Source organism: Punica granatum, chromosome 1, assembly GCF_007655135.1.
Source record: "Punica granatum isolate Tunisia-2019 chromosome 1, ASM765513v2, whole genome shotgun sequence".
In the NCBI taxonomy this organism is placed as follows: domain Eukaryota; kingdom Viridiplantae; phylum Streptophyta; class Magnoliopsida; order Myrtales; family Lythraceae; genus Punica; species Punica granatum.
Window position 1 is genome coordinate 8,460,108 of NC_045127.1, and position 18,632 is coordinate 8,478,739.

Here is an 18,632-nt window from a genome sequence, read left to right on the forward strand (position 1 = left end):
GGGCAAGGCTTAAGTTTTTAAAGGGTTTCTTTGATATGAAGTTATTTATAATGATTGATGAGCTTGATGATGATACTTCTATTGTTTTTACGTTCTAGATAGAAGCGTAGAGACAATTATTATTGAAAAAAATAAGAGGCGCGTTGAATTTTCTTTATATCTTTCTAATTTGGAATCTTGGAGAATGAAAGAAAGCACGAGGGCGATGGTCTATAGGAATAGAATTTACTAGGCTTCCCTAAAAAAATTTAATTTAATCCTAGCAGTTTAAAATTATGATCCAATATGTACTAGTATGGTAGGGTTCGGCCGGTCTATATGTGCAGCTAGGTAGTTCTTTCAGTGAGATATACTTACATTTCGATTCGAGACGCCAAGTTACAATTAATAATCCCCATAACTTATGCTTTTCATAATATATATCTTTTCGATAAATACATATTGTTTTTATTTTTGGGTTTGCTAGAGCGGTCTATGGTGGTCGGGAAAATAAGAGCGATCTATAAAACTTAACGAAGGTTAGAAGAGAAGATACAGAGGTGCGAAAAATTTAACTGGAGACTTTATGCTTCTAATATCTTGACTCGATCGTGATTAAAGGTCACTCCACTAAATCCAATCTTTAAATATAAATGCATATATAGTTATTATTCTGTGATTTGGTTTCATTGGCCAATGCAAAGATCTTTCTGACTGGCGAATGAGAGCCTGTGTTCAGATGTATATTCAAAAAATATATAAATAAAATAAAATAAAATAGCATACTTCTAAGGCAAAGCTCTTTTGCTTGGACTTTGCTGCCTTTTGTCATCTAGTTCATCCGTTCCCTGCCCACAGCTCATAAAATCCATCTCAAGCCACAAATTCCAAACGAACAATTTATCGAATTTCTACTTTTTGTCAACATACAAAAAAAAAAAAAACACGAGATTATAATTATCTGTTGGTCCGAGGAAGCTATGTTATAACATATAGTGAAAATAGATAAAAGACTCCTCAAGATCCCAAGCTGCCTTTAGTTGCTTCGGCGATCTGCACGCAGTAAGAGAAGCCATAAACCAGGGCTGGTTTGGCCCTCGACGATCAAGTTAATGTTGGCTAAGATGGTTGAGAGAGTAAGAAAGGGACGAGGGACAGAGAAAATAACAGATAAGGAAATATCCCATGCCACGCCATGTTGTGTGTCTGGCCAGTGTCATGTGTCTAGCTCGTGTTCCGCACCATGTCCCCATACGTCTAATTACACCTTCAAATCCAACTTTTTAGAGCGTGGTGATGGCCGTGTGTCTGAACCCTGGAGAGGAGCGTACCCAAGGCCAACCTCCACGGGAGAGGAGCGCGGCTCTGTCCAAGTCCCAAGGAGTGTCGCCATGCCCGAATCCTTGGTCGTCTCCCTAGATCGGCCTCTATGGTCATGTGTTGACTCTCGAGCAATAACATGATTAATGTCCACAATGTCCATTTCGCAAATAATTGTTCGTGATCATATTGTTATCCATTTATTATTATGTTGGAGCGAAATGATGGACCGCTTCGTTTGTTTGGATATTTATAGACAAATACATGTATGCACATTAACAGTTTGCCATAGTACAAATCAACTGCAACACTTTACACGTAAAAAGGTCAAAAGTATCATGTCGGATTAAGACAATAATAGGACATTCCAAAAACACGGATTTTCGAAATTGACCAAAACGCCCTCCTCCGACTTTTTCATCCCATCGCTTTTTTCTTATCCCACCGGAGTTTGGACCCCACGCGCTTCACCGCCCTACCAGCGCACTTTTAGCCCCTGCCCGTCGCTGTCGATCCCCACTGAAGTCCCCCCCAACCGCCAAACACCGGCAAGCCGAAAGCAAATCTCAGCCGTGCGTTGGTAGAGACGTGGACGGCAGATATCCTCACACTTTGTGCGCTCCCATTGGGTGACGTCGCAATCACACCTTCCTACCCCATGGTGATTGGTCCACGTCCATACTGCCAGCTGGCCCGCTCAGAAATTTCCCTATTATCTTATTATAACCCCAAAAAAGAAAATGTAAAAACAATAGAATAGGAAAAATAATAATAAAAAAACAAGATATTTCTTCAGATTTAATCAGTTCCATTCCATCACATTCAGGGGAAAAAAGTAAAAAAAAAAAAAAGAAAATTCAGTTCTATTACCAATTTATCACGGAAAATTTGAATTTCGATTTGTTGCGTGGAATTTTTAAATTTTTACAATTTGAAAATTTTGATACAGAGACACACGTTTTCACTTAAAAAATATCAAATTTATATTTAGAGAAAAGCTCGTATTTGGATTAAAAAATTATCATTGAGCGGGTGGTTAAAACAATCATTATTTACTAATAAAAGTACTGATTGAGTGACAAGCAATTTCAACCCTTACAAAAAGATAGCAGAAATTCGAGTCTCGAAAAGCGTACTTATTGAGAGGAGAAATAACTTTTAATACAAGATCTTTCAAAATTGCAATTCCCACAATTGTATTTCACCCAAAAAAAAAATCCCTGTTTTATTTTTTATTCAATTTTTTTTATAAATATTATATAATATGTAGTGTATATATATATATTCGGACAACATTGGGGAGGGGGGACTGATATGAGATTTTCATTGTCTTAAAAGGAAAAGAAAGACAGAAGAATAGGCTGGCGACACTTGGCGGCTCCGCCGTGCCCTGAGGCCGCGAGGAAGAAGGAGGCGGGAGCCCCCCGACACCAACATTTACCAACTACTGCTCTCTTGCTGCTGCAACAAGCAGCCTTCAGCCGGCAGCCCCCCAGCAGCATATTTAGCACTCACAGCAAGAAATCCTCCCCAGGAAAAATTTCTTCTTTTTATTTTTGGGATATAAAAAGGGAGGAGAAACATTATCGTTATCGCCTGAGGAAAAGCAGCTGACCGACCCTTCAGGTAGGAGCAGTCCTTACCTGTTCTTGGCACGCTTGATTCTTCCGTAAATCGGTTTTTCCTACTCTTACTTCGTTCCGATTTGGTTTGGATTTTTGTGGGCTTCTATTATTCTTGATCGTTGGGTTGTTGGTGTCATTGTTGTCATTTTCTTGGAAAATTGCTTTGCTGAGCGAGTCAGGTTTGTTGCTTCTGATGTTCCATGCAGTCGGGAGTTTAGTTTGGTAGCTGATTGTGGTGTCTGCTAGTGGGGGCTTAGGCGTTCCTGCAATGGGATTGTTTCTGATTCTTGTGAATTTTTGCTTGATCGAGTAGGGCTTTGGGATGTTCGGCTGTGTTTTGACCGGTCTGGGGACGTTAGGATTTAGATCGAAGAGAAAATTGCGGGTTCGGTTCAGGTTAGAGCTATTCGGCGGACCTGCTTCTGCTTCTGTATCTCCATTTTTCTTTTCAATGGATTCGCTGTCTGTTGGTGCTTTGAGTTCGTGAATGAAATCGAAGTCAAAGTCGGTCTTTCTTTGTCAAACTTAGAGTCAAGAAGTTCACGTATTGGGTACCAGGGATGAGGTCTGTCCTGTTAACTCTAAGTGCAGGGATTTGCAGAGGTTGGAGCGGATATTAACACTGTTTCGTTCAGATTTCACAACATGGGAAGCAACCTCAACTTCAAGAACTTCGGGAATGAGCCCCCTTCAGCGAGTAACAACAGGCCACCAGGAAATGCCCCCTTAACCAGACAAGGATCCATCTACTCTCTGACCTTTGACGAGTTCCAGAACAGCATTGGAGGGATGGGGAAGGACTTTGGATCCATGAACATGGATGAGCTCCTAAAGAGTATTTATAGTGCTGAGGAGAACAATATTACAATGGTCTCGACTAATGGTGGAGGTGGGCAAGATGGGACTGCCGGGCCAGGTGGTTATTTGCAGCGTCAGGGCTCGTTAACTTTGCCTCGGACTCTTAGCCAAAAGACTGTAGATGAGGTTTGGAAAGACGTTTCCAAGGAGCTTAGCATAGGGAAGGATTCCATGGGAGCGACGGGAGGTTCAGCTATGCCACAAAGACAGCAGACTTTGGGGGAAATCACTCTTGAAGAGTTTCTTGTTAGAGCGGGGGTTGTAAGAGAAGAGGCCCAATTGGCTGCAAAGTCAAATATGGGAGCAAGTTTTTTTGGGGACTTAGCACGAGCTGCAAATAATCCTGGGTTGGGAATTGGGTTTCAGCAGCAGGTTCGGGGACCAACGAACTTGATGGGTATCAGGAACTCGGAGAACGTAAATCCGATCCAAATCCAGTCCTCTTCAAACTTGCCTTTGAATGTTAACGGGGTCCGATCAAACCACCACCAGCAGCAGCAGCAACAGATCCTACCGAAGCAGTCTGCCGTTCCATTTGCTCATCAGGTGCCACCATCAAGTGGCAGTCAGCTTGGGAGCCCTGGGATTCGGACTGGGCTTGTCGGGCTAGCTGATCAGGTAATGAACAATAACTTGGTTCAAGGTGCTGCAGCTTTTCAGGGTGGAGGAATGGGAATGGTTGGGTTAGGGGCTGGACCCGGGCCTGTTGGGGTTGGAGGCGGTTCCCCTGCTAATCCAGTCTCATCGGATGGAATGGGAAGGAGCAATGGCGATACTTCCTCTGTGTCACCTGTTCCTTACATGTTTAATGGCAGTATGAGGGGTAGAAAGAGCGGCGGTGCTCTAGAGAAAGTTGTCGAGAGGAGGCAGAGGAGGATGATTAAGAATCGGGAATCAGCTGCAAGGTCACGGGCTCGTAAACAGGTGAACATCAGTGTCATTCACCAATCTCGTCAGTTTGGTTTTTCTGTTGCTATTTTTCTTATCTTTTGATACGAATGTCAGTTACTTCGCCAATCCAAATTCACTGGGGACTATTGATAGAACAAGTTAGTTGGCAATTGGCTAGTAGCAGAAAGATGGAATGTGCAGAGACATATGATAAGCCGATTACATTATGAATCAGGCAATCCGTTTAGTTTCTTGGAATTTGCTTAGTGACCCCGGGTAATGAGTTTTCTCAAAGATACAGTTATTAAAAGTTTCAATGGACCCTGTTAATGTCTTTCCGATATAAAACCCCAACGAGAAAGAGACGACTACTTATTTACCGATAGAGAATTCTTCACTGAATGTCAGGATCAAAGGTGTGAGGATATCAACCCGCACTTTATATTTTTAAACATGAGATTATTGGTGCCTCATATATTTATTGATGGTTCTCTCATTGTTTCGGTCCTCTCCCAGGCTTATACGATGGAATTGGAAGCGGAGGTCGCAAAACTGAAGGAGGAGAATGAAGAACTGCGGAAGAAACAGGTACATGTTCCCCCAATACAAAGCCATATTCATGCTTAAGGCCACAGAGTCCGCTCATTGACTGTTCTTGATTGCTGCAGGCTGAAATCATGGAGATACAGAAAAATCAGGTAATTCCGAGTTTTTCATCGACTGTTCGTGAATTTATGTTATGCAGATATAAACCTTCTGCTGCTAACCTACCTACCTACCGATCGATATATTTTATTTAATGATCCGTTTATGTGGTCGTAAAAGAATCTTCACATGACTCCCCAAAAAGCCCAGAATTTCATCTCGTACATCTTAAGTCTCGTACCCGATTTTTGAAAGAACAATTATATGCCAATACACTGAAGGGACTCTCAAGTTGGCCGGAATGCTGATACAGCATGGCGGCTTCTTGCTTTTCTGTATTCTGGGCGAATGTCGGTGGTTGTCTAACGATCTGGTGCTTTGACAGGTACTGGAGATGATGAACATGCAAGGGGGAGTCAAGAAGCGCTGCTTGAGAAGAACACAGACGGGTCCCTGGTGATGGAGACGAGGTCGATAATTTTGTGGGAGTGTATGTGGTTGCAGAATCGCGATGTAGTTGATATAAACTTAGGTGTTGTACATACACTTAGGGCAGTGAATATATCTTCTGTTGTAGATCCCAGAAGAAGAAATTTCAGATCTATAATTTTATTGTCATAAGTAACAAAGAGAATACCTTCCAGGGTTGTGTCTTGTTCTTTTTCCCATATGTATGCCCTCTAGGTTGCATTCCATTTTGTCTCGGATGATTAATACTTGAAATAGGTTTGTAAAATCACCTTGCCTTTGATTTTCCTTATCCTCTTGTACTGCAATATCTTTCTTGAAGTCGTACGAGGTGATCTTGAAAGAAGAGAATTTGGAGGACTTCATTCGATCTTGACGCTCTTTTAATCATCGGAGTAACAAAAACTCGAGTCAGATCTGCAAAGCATGCATTTCATGAATCTGACCTACTGATTTCTTAAACACGTATGCCAACTTCACACAATTTGATGCCCCGAACAAAGAAGCTGCTAGGCCAAATCCAAGAATTAGGTACACAACTCGTCGTCTACCGTAATCCGAACTACAGATCATTAGGTACCCCAGAAATTGACTGGGCGGCAAAGCTGACTAAAGAAACACACTCTTCTCTTGCGATGAAAATGTTCACAGAGACAAACAACTCCTCGAGCGACAACAGGAATTCTAGGCTGATATGTGTCCCTGCCACCAACTCGGGGAAAAAAAATGGAGGCACAAGGGAGGGGCTAAATTGTAACCTTAATGTTTCGGAATCTAGAAAATCTGAGAATCTCAAACCAGATCGTTTTCCAACTCAGGAAAAATTGGAGGCTCCAAGTTTTTGCTTTTAATAACCAAAGACCTCGATTGAAAGGGAGCTGAGAAATTCTTGAGGAATGCGAGTTTGCCTACTAAACATGCTTCCAGGATATTATATTCCTACGATCGCGTCCTCTGTATGATCTCCCAAGGAGACTCCCTGTCACGGGCTTACACAAGCCTACATCAACAATGGAAGTGCTGTCCCTCTTTCCTGAAGAGGAAGATGCCCCATCCAGGTAGTGATCGAATAGCATTGCCAAACAGTGTATTTGATGAGCTAAGACGTAGTTTTCATGCTCCAAAGGCACCATCTTCAACATATGCAGATTCACCTACAAGAAAAGGTAAAATTAGAGACGTAAAGCTAGAAATTCAATGGATTATCAAGACAAGACAGGATTACGGCAGATAGATTAGGTAATGAAACTCTACATGGATTCTAGGAACTGCATGGTGGGGGGGGGGGGGGACCAAATATTTACTAGATTGTACTGTTTTACATTCAGCATGTACGATTAAAGATGAAAGCATTTCTATAACTACGATAGGATTCTTACCTCAGCTTCCATAGCACGGGGTTCATTATACCACTGAACATCAGCTGAGTCAAGGCTCAGTGAGAACAGCGGAGGCCTGAGTGGATACTCCATGCTTATTTTGATCTGTCAATGTTGAAAAGAGATATTTACATCAAATAGGTAAAACCATTATGCTGAGCAATGGAAGATAACAAGAACTTTTATTGTCAGCTGATCTAATAAAAGATTTCCAATTTTCAATTTTATTCTCAGAGAAAAACATAGAAATCAAACATCATGAATGGTTCCAAACATCATAAAAATCAAAATGTAAACTGTTTGGAGTGCTCCCAGCAGACTTTTTCACAATATGTTCTGCTCATCTAGTCAAACTCCAAAAAAATGCCTAGAAGGTCATGATCGAAATTTCAAGTAAGAGTGAGATTCAAAAGTGTTCTCCAGGATCAACTAGAACGTTAAATACCTTTGCTTCCAGTTTCACATCTCTCTCATCAGTTCTCAGTTTCCTGGTCAAAATGAGACGATATTCTCTAGCCCCATACTCAACCCATGCGTCTTCAGCAAGCTTACGGACTTGAACAGCCGATGCCACTTCCTGCTCAGTTACTGCAGGTTCATCTATATCACTATCAGCTTCAAGCAGGATTTCCAGCTCATCATCTTGCTTCTTGAAACTCAAAGACTTAGCCTTAGTAATAGGTGAAATGCTCTTAGACATTAGACGCAGCTGCTTGGAGTTCCCAAAACTAGGTCCCCAGGGAGTAAGTTTGACATCCTTTGCTACAGAAGCAACAAGAGCCAAAGAAGGGAGCTCCCCATCTTCCGTTACACTCTCTAGCTGGTCTTTCGTATTATCAGTTGATCCATAAGCACCTGCTTCTGTGGGCTCCCGAAGTTGTTCCATCTCAACAGCAGGCATAGGTAGATTTTGATTATGTGAGTACCCTACCAGTGACCAACTATGCAAATTGCATGAGGGAGACTGTGAAGCCCATGGAACACTTTTATAACTTAAAGCAGGCCATTTGAGCTTCTCAAGTGAGTCAAGCTGCTCCCTGTAAGCCAATGAAAGAAGTTGAAATTTCAAGTAAACTATACCTGGTAATTAGAGTATGATGAACACATATCAATGAAACACGACAGAGTAATCCAAACTAAAGACTGCAGAGTACCAAGCACTTTAGTATCACCAAATGTGGAGATTTAATATTATCCCAAGTGAAAGAAACTACAAAGGTCATTTAGATCTCAAAATGTACGGTGTACATTCTTTGCTGATTTATTAATTTCCCACTCTCCCTTGATACCTAGAACTCCAGTCATACAGAGTTGACTCACACAAGAGCCAGCTGAGCCTTCTTCCGAGATCGAATCCTCTGCAAAATTGTCTCCACCCGATTTTGCTGGCGGTATAGTGAAAGGCCTGATGCAAAAACATCACTTTTGCTCATCTCGTCGCTTGTATTTTCTTGAGCTTTCAGCAGTGGAGACACTTCTGGCAAAAAATCAATTCCTGCTAGGTGCTGGGCCCACTTAAATGGGCGCGAACTTCTCTTTACATCAAATTTGAGGTTGTCACCACCAGCCAGTTTGGCCGACTGGACCATTGTCATGAAAGTAAATTTTCTTTAGAGACTAAACTGAATGAACGAAGCTAAAAGCAGTCTTGGAAGCAGATAAAGAATCAACTATGATGCATATGAACTAAATTGACCATACCTGGTGAGGAAGCTCAAGGCCGGTATCATCAGGAAATAAGTTGCATAAGATATTATCTTGAGGCCCTTCATTTGCAGCTTCAATCCCAACACACACCACATTCAACTTCAACATATATTCGAACTTTAGAGTTACAAGTTTCACAGGCTTAGGGTCTGAAGTCTCATCATCATATATATGAAGGATGACCTTGAGTGGATGGACTTGATAATATCCTGCGTGCTCAAGATTCTCTTTGGATGGTACCTTCTTTGGACGCTTCCTCCTCCTCTGTCCATCATCTTCTTCATCAGGGACATCATCCTCCAACCTGGAACTTTCTTGATTGGAAGAAATTCCTGGACCGTTAAATAACATTAGGTTTTGTTACCTTCTTTTAAGAGGGAATGATACGTGACGTATGAATCAAGAAAAGCAAAACTAAAATATAAGCAAGCACATTTTAATTGTTCTTGAGAGTTGCTATAGAAGCACTTATTCTTACAAAGCGATTATCTTGCCAAAAGAAATCAAATTGTTCCATATTTTATCCAGCCCGAAACCTCTTGATTGTAAGGCATGTTTGGACCATTAAATCAAATTACTTATTTACAACAGCATCCAATGAGCTGTGAGTTTTTCTTACATGTGCCTACCCTTAAGCAAAATTAATGCTCCTTGTTTTTCCTTACTTTAAAAAAAAATTTGTTGGAATTTTTTTATCAACCGAGATGAATATTGTACATATGAACAAGACTAGCAATAGCAACTGCTGAACAGAAAAATCCACAACAAACGAATGCCTACTGGAAAGATATTTAAAATTACGCCTGTTTGGCAACAGTAAATCAACAAAGAATTCTTTGACAGGATGGTCAATCTTATGTTACCAGAATCCTTGTTTGCTTGCTGGCGGACAAAGGTCTGTGCATCCTTCATACTCCCTATTATCTCCAGATCAATCTTCTCTTCAAATGCTTCCTTCTGTGCCATCAACTGGGAAAAGACCACATAAAGAGGTGGAGGAAGCAATTCTGCTGAGTGATGCTGCTTCAGCTTCTTAGAGTGCAGAACCCCTAGCTGGTTCTGCACTGGCAAGGATGCTTTCTTTAGAGACTTGAGATGAGAGGGCAGGCTTGATAAGAACTTTTTTCGGTTCGCAATAGTCTGCAAGAGACTTCTTTTGCGTTCTTCCAGTTGCTCATGGAGCTTGCGTAATTCCTTTCGCTGTTGCAAATGATATGTAAGTACTTAATGACAGCAAAAGTTACAAAACAGGCATCTTCAGAGTACAAACAGCTATACAACACCCAAAAAATAGAAAGTGACTACAACAGAAACCCTTTAAAGATTCTTGATTTCTGAATAAATTTACGAAATCGTTTCCCAATAAGCTAATCATACAAAAATGAAGCTCCACAAAGTAATAAAAAGGCACATAGCATTTCACGGTAATATCCAAAACATTTCTTCTGGAAACTCTGAAAATCCTCCAGTCTCTGAAAACTATTCTACTCAACATGCATGCATAATAAAAACTAAGAAACTCCCAATCTGCCACTAGTAGGCAACAACTTCAAATAGACCACTGAAAAGCACATCAAACATTATGTCAGCATGACAGAGACAACCTTAAAATGCAAACTCACCTGGAAGAGCTCGAAATTAAGCCTCTTCAACATTAAACTGTGGGCATCATTTGATTCTACGGACCCTTTAATATCTTCAGGTGCATCACGAAAAAATTCCTCCTCAGGTACGAGTTCAATGTCAGGATACTTTGATTTGAAGTCTTTACACGCCTTAATTGCTTTAATATAGTGACTTTTCTCATACATCAAATTATGAAGCTGCAAGGTCGTGAAATCAACAGGTGCCTTGGCACGTTCTGTCTCCGCTTTCACACGGTCTTCCTCCAACAAGATCGTGCGGTTTACCTGCAACACATAAAGTTGAGGCATGGCAGAAAAATGTCAGATGTAATATCTCATTCCAACAGTGATATATCGGATGCGCCAAACTAAAGACTCGATAGCAATGGCACGAGAGATCCATATAGTGCAGCACACTCGTAAGCATACGTATCCCAATACGCAAGAGTACCTACGAAGAAAAATTTTTCTTCCATCCAACTTCAAAAGTGCAGACTTTTCTATCGATAAGTGAGCTCGATAGACCTCAGCAGATTACTTGGCAGCGCAATAGAACCCTCGAGCAACAATCTATCCAAAATCAATCTTACAGACTACGAGCACCCAACATAAAAGCTCCAGGAACTCTTCCAGACATCAGAACATTCAATGAAAATTCGTAACCGAGCTCGTCGAACAGTTCAATCTCAAGCCAGAAAAGTCACGGAACATCCACTACACTGCAAGTTGAGAAACGGCAGCTGCGAGAGAGGAGGAACCGCGTGCGGCCGTCCCTTACCTGGCGGAGAGTGACGAAGTGGAGGAAAGTCTGAGTGACGAGCTCCCGCAGCTGAGACTTCGGGTGGCCTTGCCTCTTGATGGCGAGGATCTTAGCCACGACATCCTCCACGGAGCTCTTGCTCTCTCTCAGAAGCTCGTACGGCGACTTCCCTGAGGCCCTGCGGTCAGCCTGCCGGTGGCCGGGCAACGACTGGGGGTCTTCGTCCACCACCATGCCTTCCTCTATCTCGTCGTCCATTTGTTCCTCCTCCGCCGGGGGTTTTTGAGCTCCGTCCCACTGCGGTCCTCTGTACAGAGCTCTTCGCAGAAGTCGATGCAGCAGCCGAGGAGAAGAAGTCGCGGGCCGGGCTAATATACTTTTTCGGGTCGGAATACACACGCACCCCTGTACTTTCGATTATTTGATAATAAACCTTCATACTTTGCTCCGTTTGAAAACGGAGTTAAATTTAACTTTAATTTAACTTCACTTTGCTTTTTTCTCAATTCAATAATACGATAATAAATTTTTTTAATTTAATAATAAATTCTCTCATTTACTTTTTCTTACCTATTATTACACATAATTTTCAATACTAAATTCTCTCAACTATTCATTACTTTTCCATCGATTCAACAGCAAAATCATTTTTTTATCTTCTACAATTTAATAATAAAAATTTTTAATTATTTTTATCTTTTTCCTGTGAAATCAAATAAAATCATAATTGTACTATGTAACCAAACACACTATGAACCTCTAGGGAAAGTAACTACGCGAAAAATAAGGAATTGTTGAATTTCTTATATGGGGGATGATGCATGCCCAGTGCTGGAAGGCCGAGGAAGTTGGCGACCTAACGAGAGGGGAGCCGGCGACCGAAGCCCTAGTAAACGGCGGCCGTAACTATAACAGTCTAAAGTAACGAAATCTCTTTTCAAGAGATGATTGAGAGTTTACAAAATCGAAATGTAGGATATAATCGCAACAAATTCAATTGCCCTCATATATTGATTTTAAAATGGCATATTTTTTACTCGGCCGATTATGCTGCACGACAACTGTTTTCCCCGCTCGTGCGTATTCCAGACTTGCCTTTTAAATCTATTTCAAATAAGAAGCACCTTTGTAATCCTTTTTGCTAGATTTTTATTTTTATTTTTTTGAAAAATTTAAACTTTTTTTGGTTAGGGAGATTGTGCTTGTCCTTGAGGTTCAGTGAGTTGAGGTGGAGGTCAGAGAGATTGCCATCTTACACATTTGTAATACGTATAGATCGAAATGGGCATCAAGTTCGATCATCAATTCTAACTTATTGACAGCATGGGGTAAAGGATCATGTCATTTTTTTGTTGTTCGGAGTTAACTTGCATGGAGTTCAGACTATGCAGTAGTGGCAATATCAAGTGTCAGTTGATTTCAGTTGGTGATTAACTGAGCAAGGCCTCAAACTCTGAACCCGGGTAACGCTTCGAGGTTGGTTCAAGAATCTGGCATTCGATACAGGAGAAACTAAATAGGACTGATGAGCCTAGGAGGCAAGTGGTTGAGATCTCTGAGTCTATAATCGATTGTTGTTGAGCTTTGGTTATCTCTGATGGAGAAGCTATGGTACGATGTTGCGAAACCGAATTAGATTTGAGTTGTTACTGGTCTTATGGCCAAAAGAATCGTCCAGACAGCTAGATTGCTTTATCAATTACAGTAATTCATAATCATTTACAGCCAATTTAGGAACAAGCGTATTGCACAAAATAATTTTGAATTACCCAAGAACAAAAGCTAGGCGCCAGGAATTTACATTTTGATCTGGCATGAAAACTACCCCACGTACTTATGCAAGCACAACCTTAGCTCGATATGTGACCATGGCAGTGATCTTCATATTAACTTAGATCCATCACCGGGTTGATGTTTATTGGTCATTGTTCGTGCTGATTTCTGGGTTGGTGAAGTAAGCAGTTATAGCCTTTAATTTGCCATTCAAGAAATTCCTCTCAGCCTGAAACAACAGAAGTTGATTAAATAATGCATCAGTTCTTGCTAGAGGTGAACAGAAGAAAATAAAGATGTGCTTCTTATTAACAAGCATCAAGCAATAAGAACATCAGAAGCCAATGCAAGCATGAGGAAGCATCGGCTGAGAAGCTTAGAGAAACTGGCTGGTGCTAGCGTTTTACTTCTCAAATTCCGTTCTTACCAAGAGGGATATAAAATGTTCTACGCATGCATTTCACGTTCACGGAAAACCTATTTTGTTGATTTGTTTTACAAAAGTCGCATTTTTCTCCCGAACTAATCTCTCAATTTTCTCTTGAGGGGAATGGTCCAGTCAATCCCACTCTATAGATTCTGACATTCAAACTCTATTGTAAGGAACTGATAATTTGTTGACGACAAAAAATGGGAATAGTTTTCATCATATAAAGGGAAAAGGGCAAAATCTATTTGGAGAGACACTGTTACCTCCAGTGACCATGGAGGACGGGAAGAAAGAGAGAGCTCCGCTAGTTGGTTAATATCCACGTTTTTTGGGAGGAACATGACCACCTTAGAGGCAATTCCCTTGGCAGTTTCGAAGAGGAGGAAGCTGTAGAACCCGTGGTAGATCTCAGAATTAATGAGAGACGACAAACCGTGAACCAAAAGTAGAAGATATACAGCTTAAGAGAAGTTATGGAAGTCGCATCTTACCCATCATGTGGCTTAAGCATCGTCTTGATATCATATGTCTCTACTTTTGCATAATCAGGTCCTCCCCAAGGAGGTGACAAGAAGACAGTATCTGCCTGCAGAAAGGGAAGGCAAACATCTATGGAAAGACAAGATTGAAATCGTTCTTTATGGCAGTTTCTTATGGAATGAAGATAGATGAAAAGTTGACATCATAAGAAAATAGACCAGTGCTGTTCAACTTCTAACAGAGAATCGGCATGAATTCATATAACTCTGATTCAGCGGACAGGAAAGAAAAGCCACAAAAGTAAACAGAAAAGTGACTTCGTCATGTCTATTGCGACATCTTGGCTTCAGTACCTTTAGTCTTGGTGCCAGGAGAAAGAAGTCACCCCTCACGAAATCAATTCGGTCATCAACTTTATAGACGGCAGCGTTATGATTGGCGTACTCGATCTTCTTTGGATCGATGTCGACTGCAATAACATGCTTGGCACTGAAATTGCAAAAGAGAAGTCAAAGGAAATAGAGTAATGGAAATCACTACAGGAGTAAACAGACTATTTAAAAGCAAGCAGCTCATATCCAAAACTAAATCAACATCCAACAAAATGAAGGGACCAAAATTTGGAAATTCAATCTCCTCATACCCAAAACCAAATCTACATCCATGGAAATGAGCGGAGCAAAACTTAAAAATTAAATCTCCCCACGAATATCGGATATAAATAAATCCTTATCCAAATATCTTGAATTCTTTACCTAACCATTAGGAAGTTTAATCTGAGAAAAATAGAAGAAACAGTGAAATAAAGGCAGCTCCTACCATTTTGCAAACTGAATGGCATTCCCACCGACGCCAGTAAATCCATCAATTATGGCATTACTGCCACAACGAAGGGCATGGTGCTTCGCGACAGGCTCTGGGGTGACGGAAAACCACCCTTCCTCATCAAGTTTTACGCCATCATCAAATCTGGAGAATAGAAGATACCGCTGATACCAGTACTTCTCGATACTTGTTGAATAATCTTCCAGCAGAAGCAATTTTAGCTCTGCGCAGAACCACTGGTTTATCAATTTGAAGTCAATATGATTCCTCAAGGATATGACGGATATATCATAACAATGTTACAAGATATCAGCATGAACAACTCCCTTCATTAACCAGAATGGTAGTTCTGAGGATGCAGCCGTTAACTCAATGATAGACCTAATCACCTATAAGGAGCATACTCAAACTAATAAGGCAAATATAAATGAAGAACCTTCATCAGCAGCACCAGAAAATGTCTTCTGCCCCTTCTTTTTCCTTATTTTCTTCTTTCGTTTTACCACTTGAAAATCACCCTGAGCATCTGGCTCATCCAATTGCAAAGTCTCCTCTGAAACAACTTCAGTGACGCCATTTGTCATGCTGGGATACAATAACACGGGACGGGTCAACTCAATAAGACATGCCTTTAATAGAAAGCTCAAAAGTAGATCAAGTATTTACAAGGCTATATCCTGCAGGAGGCACAGGATTCTGAGAAGTTTTCCTCTCATATATAGAATTTCTAAAGATTGTTTTTCTTTCATTTTGTTGAAGGCAAAAATGAGCCCCAGCTTCTTCTTTTTTTTTGATGTTGTGATTTTTTAACATCTTTCATTACAATTAATCTCCTTTTTGCTTTTCTATAAGCCATGGTAAACAGATTTCTCAAGTGTCCTTTTTTTGAAAATTTATTTATTGTCTACTTAAAGCAAAGCGCTGCCAAAAAAGTTCTCCACCAAGTTTTTTTTTCTTATTGCAAAAATTTGAAAAGAGAACTTCAAAAGTCATAGCAACTTTTTCCAAAGACCCAATGTGACACTTCCATCTTCATGATGAATAGTAATACAATAAGCAGCTATCATGGTGAAGGTATTATTTTCATAAGGTAGCAAGCAAATACATGCAGGTCCAGATGGCAAGACAGCACACCTGCTGATATCTTGATTATTTGACAAGTACGCCATAATATCTTCATTGCAGCTACTATCAATCCCATCAAAGTTATCCCCATCTGTACATCTGCTGTTCAATGTAGTTATAGTAATATTGCATTTGGTGGAGCAAGAAGTAAAGTCATTGTCCAATTTCATAGGTTGATCAGGTGATCTATACTCATTTCTGCACTCTTCAACCAAGTCATTTTGCAAATCAGAAGCGTGGCTGCCATTTGTCTTAGACGACTTTACAAGCGTCTCATCTAACTTGTCCCTGATCCCATTGGAGTTTTTTGTGCACTTGATAAACACCTCGTTTTCCACACCAGGGGGTGGAAACCAGGTAGACTCCTGTGACTTTATATTGTAATAGTAATATCTCTCGTAAAAAGAGTCTAAATAAGCCCTCCACTCCCCATATTCTCCGCAGCACATATAACTGTCCATTTCATCATTTTGGAGCACTTCCATACATGAATTTACAGCAGCTTCTTCATGCAAGAGAGGTTCTACCAACTTGCATGACTGACTGACTTCATCATGGTTTACATCTAACTGTTTGTGCTCAATGAAGCTTCCAAAAGATCCTTCCTTTTTGTAGTCAGCAACATCAAAGTCATTTGCTTCTCTATTTATTCGCGGTATTCTCTTGGACAAGGCATCAACCTCCACAGATTGACAGTTCTGGCAAGCAGTTAGTAAACCTGAAATTTCAACAGAAATTGACTCATTGATGGCACCATGATCAATCCGAGACAGACTTCCTGAGCCTTCTTCGGCATCGCAAATGGATTTCTGGGCATGTGCTGCGACATCATAGCAAGATGATACACTTTGGCCCAGCATTGACATGGAACATAAAGAACCACTAGGAATAGGATCATCATGAAAAGGGGAATGAGATGCAACATCCCCCTCACTCACTTTGCATAGTTCAGGCATTTCATTCCCAATTTCTTTGAATCCTGAAGAATCCTTCATGCTTGAACTCTTCTTTTTTGCCTTGTCCTTTCCACTCTTCTTCTGTAAAAGATACAGTAATGCACCAAAAACGACTAGTCGATACAGAGAAGAAAGATGATGTAGTTCACGAAACAATTATATATGCTACAAAGATAACTAGATTTTTACATAATTGTTAAATTCAATTAAGCAACCTGCTAATTTCCATCTTAAAAACTTCCACATAACTGACTTAAGACTTCAGCGATGATTCTGGGAGAGGAGGGAGCACATATGAAATCGGTGGATGCCACAGGCTTTATATGTAATTCATCTTAAAAAATTTCAAACTTCTTCCAGATTATAAGTCTTAAAGGCATCCATTTGTTCAACACCTATTGCATATATATATGTGACTAAATCCAAACAAATTATCAGGTAATAATCACGGCTATGTTTTTGGTGCAAACAGTCAGACATTAGAAATGGACTAAAGACGAAAAACTTCATGTCATATGGGAACAAGGGTTGCCTCCACTGTCAACCCAAAAGCATATTCTGGGTATGAATACATAATGTTTGAAGAGACCGTTCAGAAGATTAGCAAGACACCGTCTTTCCCACAGCAATTAGCCTTACCAAATAATAGTAAATGCACAGCAGTGAGAATGAGAACTAACCAGTTTGTTCGTTTGAAATGAAACAGGAAGGCCAAGTGCATTCATCTGTTCCATCATTTCCATGTCTTCTGCTGACAGACAGATCTCTAAACACACAACACAACCAATAAATTCATCAAGTCTGATGAAGCTTTCCCAGTTGCATCATAAGGCCGCATTCAGAGTAGAGCAGAAACCAGTGAAACTCTGCGATCATGAGGGCAACTGAAAGATAAACTCTTACCAGAGGTTGTGCAGTTCTTACAGCCAATATCATCGATGCAGTGAGGCGATTTCTGTAGACACACGCAAAAGAAAATAGGTGAATTCAAACACGAGTACTGCAACCTACAGGCCGAAAAAACAGAGAAAAACATTAACTTTCAACTGTCAGGAGAGTTCACGGCCAGAAAGTTCATCGGTAAAGCACAAGAATGCAAAAGGGAAGAAGCTCACGCTGCTCTTTGTGACCAAAAGAGGCTCCCGTGTCTCCGTGGAGCCATCGTCCCTGTCGGAATTCAGAAAAAAGTTCCGTCAATCTTCCAATGGAGAATCGGGGTGCGGCGAAAACTAAACAGGAAGAGAGAGAGAGAGAGAGAGAGAGAGACCAAAGGTAGACTTCAGTGAGCTTGAAGAGGGAGCCAAGGGCTTCGATGGCGGAAGATCCGACGCCTCCACCGTCCCCCTGCAGAGCAGTGGCAGAGCCCATACCTCGGTTGGAGACAGTGGGAAGTCGAAGCGGACGCGGCCTTCTCTTCCGTCAGCTGCTCAGCTCAGCTCTGCTCAGAGTTAACCTCCCAATTCTTCCAGAACTCAACGCGCTAGGCGGTCTTTTCTCGTCTCTTTCTCTTCTACTCATGCATATTTATATCTATACCTGAATTTTCCTTCGGAAATAAAAACTATGAGTTTTTTTCGAGGGCGAAATGTATAATTCGATTTCTCGTACACGGCCCCCTTTAATTCTAATGGGTTTCGAATCGAAATCAAGAAGAAAAAGAATCTGCAAGCCGAGGTAATCTTGAATCAGATGTCATTTGTCTATTATTATAAACGATAACATCCATATTATCCATATCTCTATCTATATTCATATCTATTTATCTATTTTTCTAATATGTTCATTT

At 40.8% G+C, this 18,632-nt stretch overlaps 3 protein-coding genes across 6 annotated transcripts; 1 reads left to right on the forward strand and 2 right to left on the reverse strand.

Annotated features, from left to right (window-relative positions):
- The first annotated feature begins 2,591 nt into the window (after nt 1–2,591).
- LOC116203578 (ABSCISIC ACID-INSENSITIVE 5-like protein 5) lies at nt 2,592–6,078 on the forward strand. 4 transcript variants are annotated; one of them, XM_031535402.1, is made up of 6 exons: nt 2,592–2,925; nt 3,238–3,320; nt 3,560–4,706; nt 5,190–5,261; nt 5,342–5,371; nt 5,704–6,078. In XM_031535402.1, exons 2-6 carry the CDS (start codon nt 3,247–3,249, stop codon nt 5,776–5,778), a joined length of 1,398 nt encoding a protein of 465 aa, XP_031391262.1. In that variant the 5' UTR covers nt 2,592–2,925; nt 3,238–3,246; the 3' UTR covers nt 5,779–6,078. The 4 variants fall into 4 exon arrangements, with proteins under 4 accessions (XP_031391262.1, XP_031391339.1, XP_031391502.1 ...); XM_031535479.1 differs by lacking the exon at nt 3,238–3,320 and having other exon boundaries at nt 2,593–2,925; nt 3,516–4,706; XM_031535642.1 differs by lacking the exon at nt 3,238–3,320 and having other exon boundaries at nt 2,593–2,925; nt 3,526–4,706.
- Nucleotides 6,079–6,293: 215 nt separating this feature from the next.
- On the reverse strand, nt 6,294–11,610 carry LOC116203499 (THO complex subunit 5A). Its single transcript, XM_031535283.1, has 8 exons — nt 11,276–11,610; nt 10,495–10,782; nt 9,736–10,072; nt 8,867–9,204; nt 8,486–8,745; nt 7,611–8,202; nt 7,166–7,270; nt 6,294–6,940 (listed from the first exon to the last, which is right to left on the reverse strand). Exons 1-8 carry the CDS (start codon nt 11,513–11,515, stop codon nt 6,698–6,700), a joined length of 2,403 nt encoding a protein of 800 aa, XP_031391143.1. The 5' UTR covers nt 11,516–11,610; the 3' UTR covers nt 6,294–6,697.
- Nucleotides 11,611–12,912: 1,302 nt separating this feature from the next.
- LOC116214910 lies at nt 12,913–18,482 on the reverse strand. Its single transcript, XM_031550412.1, has 11 exons — nt 18,114–18,482; nt 17,962–18,013; nt 17,750–17,801; nt 17,527–17,612; nt 15,900–16,927; nt 15,202–15,350; nt 14,760–14,988; nt 14,294–14,429; nt 13,952–14,046; nt 13,724–13,847; nt 12,913–13,259 (listed from the first exon to the last, which is right to left on the reverse strand). Exons 1-11 carry the CDS (start codon nt 18,212–18,214, stop codon nt 13,173–13,175), a joined length of 2,139 nt encoding a protein of 712 aa, XP_031406272.1. The 5' UTR covers nt 18,215–18,482; the 3' UTR covers nt 12,913–13,172.
- Between the last annotated feature and the right edge of the window lie 150 nt (nt 18,483–18,632).

Bases quoted from the DNA above. Each gene is read 5' to 3' on its own strand.
- LOC116203578 (XM_031535402.1), top strand. From the start codon at position 3,247: ATGTTCGGCTGTGTTTTGACCGGTCTGGGGACGTTAGGATTTAGATCG. The intron at 3,321-3,559 runs GTTAGAGCTATT...TGTTTCGTTCAG, and splicing joins AAATTGCGGGTTCGGTTCAG to ATTTCACAACATGGGAAGCA. The intron at 5,372-5,703 runs GTAATTCCGAGT...GTGCTTTGACAG, and splicing joins TGGAGATACAGAAAAATCAG to GTACTGGAGATGATGAACAT.
- LOC116203499 (XM_031535283.1), bottom strand. From the start codon at position 11,515: ATGGACGACGAGATAGAGGAAGGCATGGTGGTGGACGAAGACCCCCAG. The intron at 10,783-11,275 runs GTAAGGGACGGC...TATGTGTTGCAG, and splicing joins ACTTCGTCACTCTCCGCCAG to GTAAACCGCACGATCTTGTT. The intron at 6,941-7,165 runs GTAAGAATCCTA...CTTTTCTTGTAG, and splicing joins CCCGTGCTATGGAAGCTGAG to GTGAATCTGCATATGTTGAA.
- LOC116214910 (XM_031550412.1), bottom strand. From the start codon at position 18,214: ATGGGCTCTGCCACTGCTCTGCAGGGGGACGGTGGAGGCGTCGGATCT. The intron at 18,014-18,113 runs GTCTCTCTCTCT...GAATTCCGACAG, and splicing joins CTCACTGAAGTCTACCTTTG to GGACGATGGCTCCACGGAGA. The intron at 16,928-17,526 runs GTTAGTTCTCAT...TATCTTTTACAG, and splicing joins CATTTCAAACGAACAAACTG to AAGAAGAGTGGAAAGGACAA.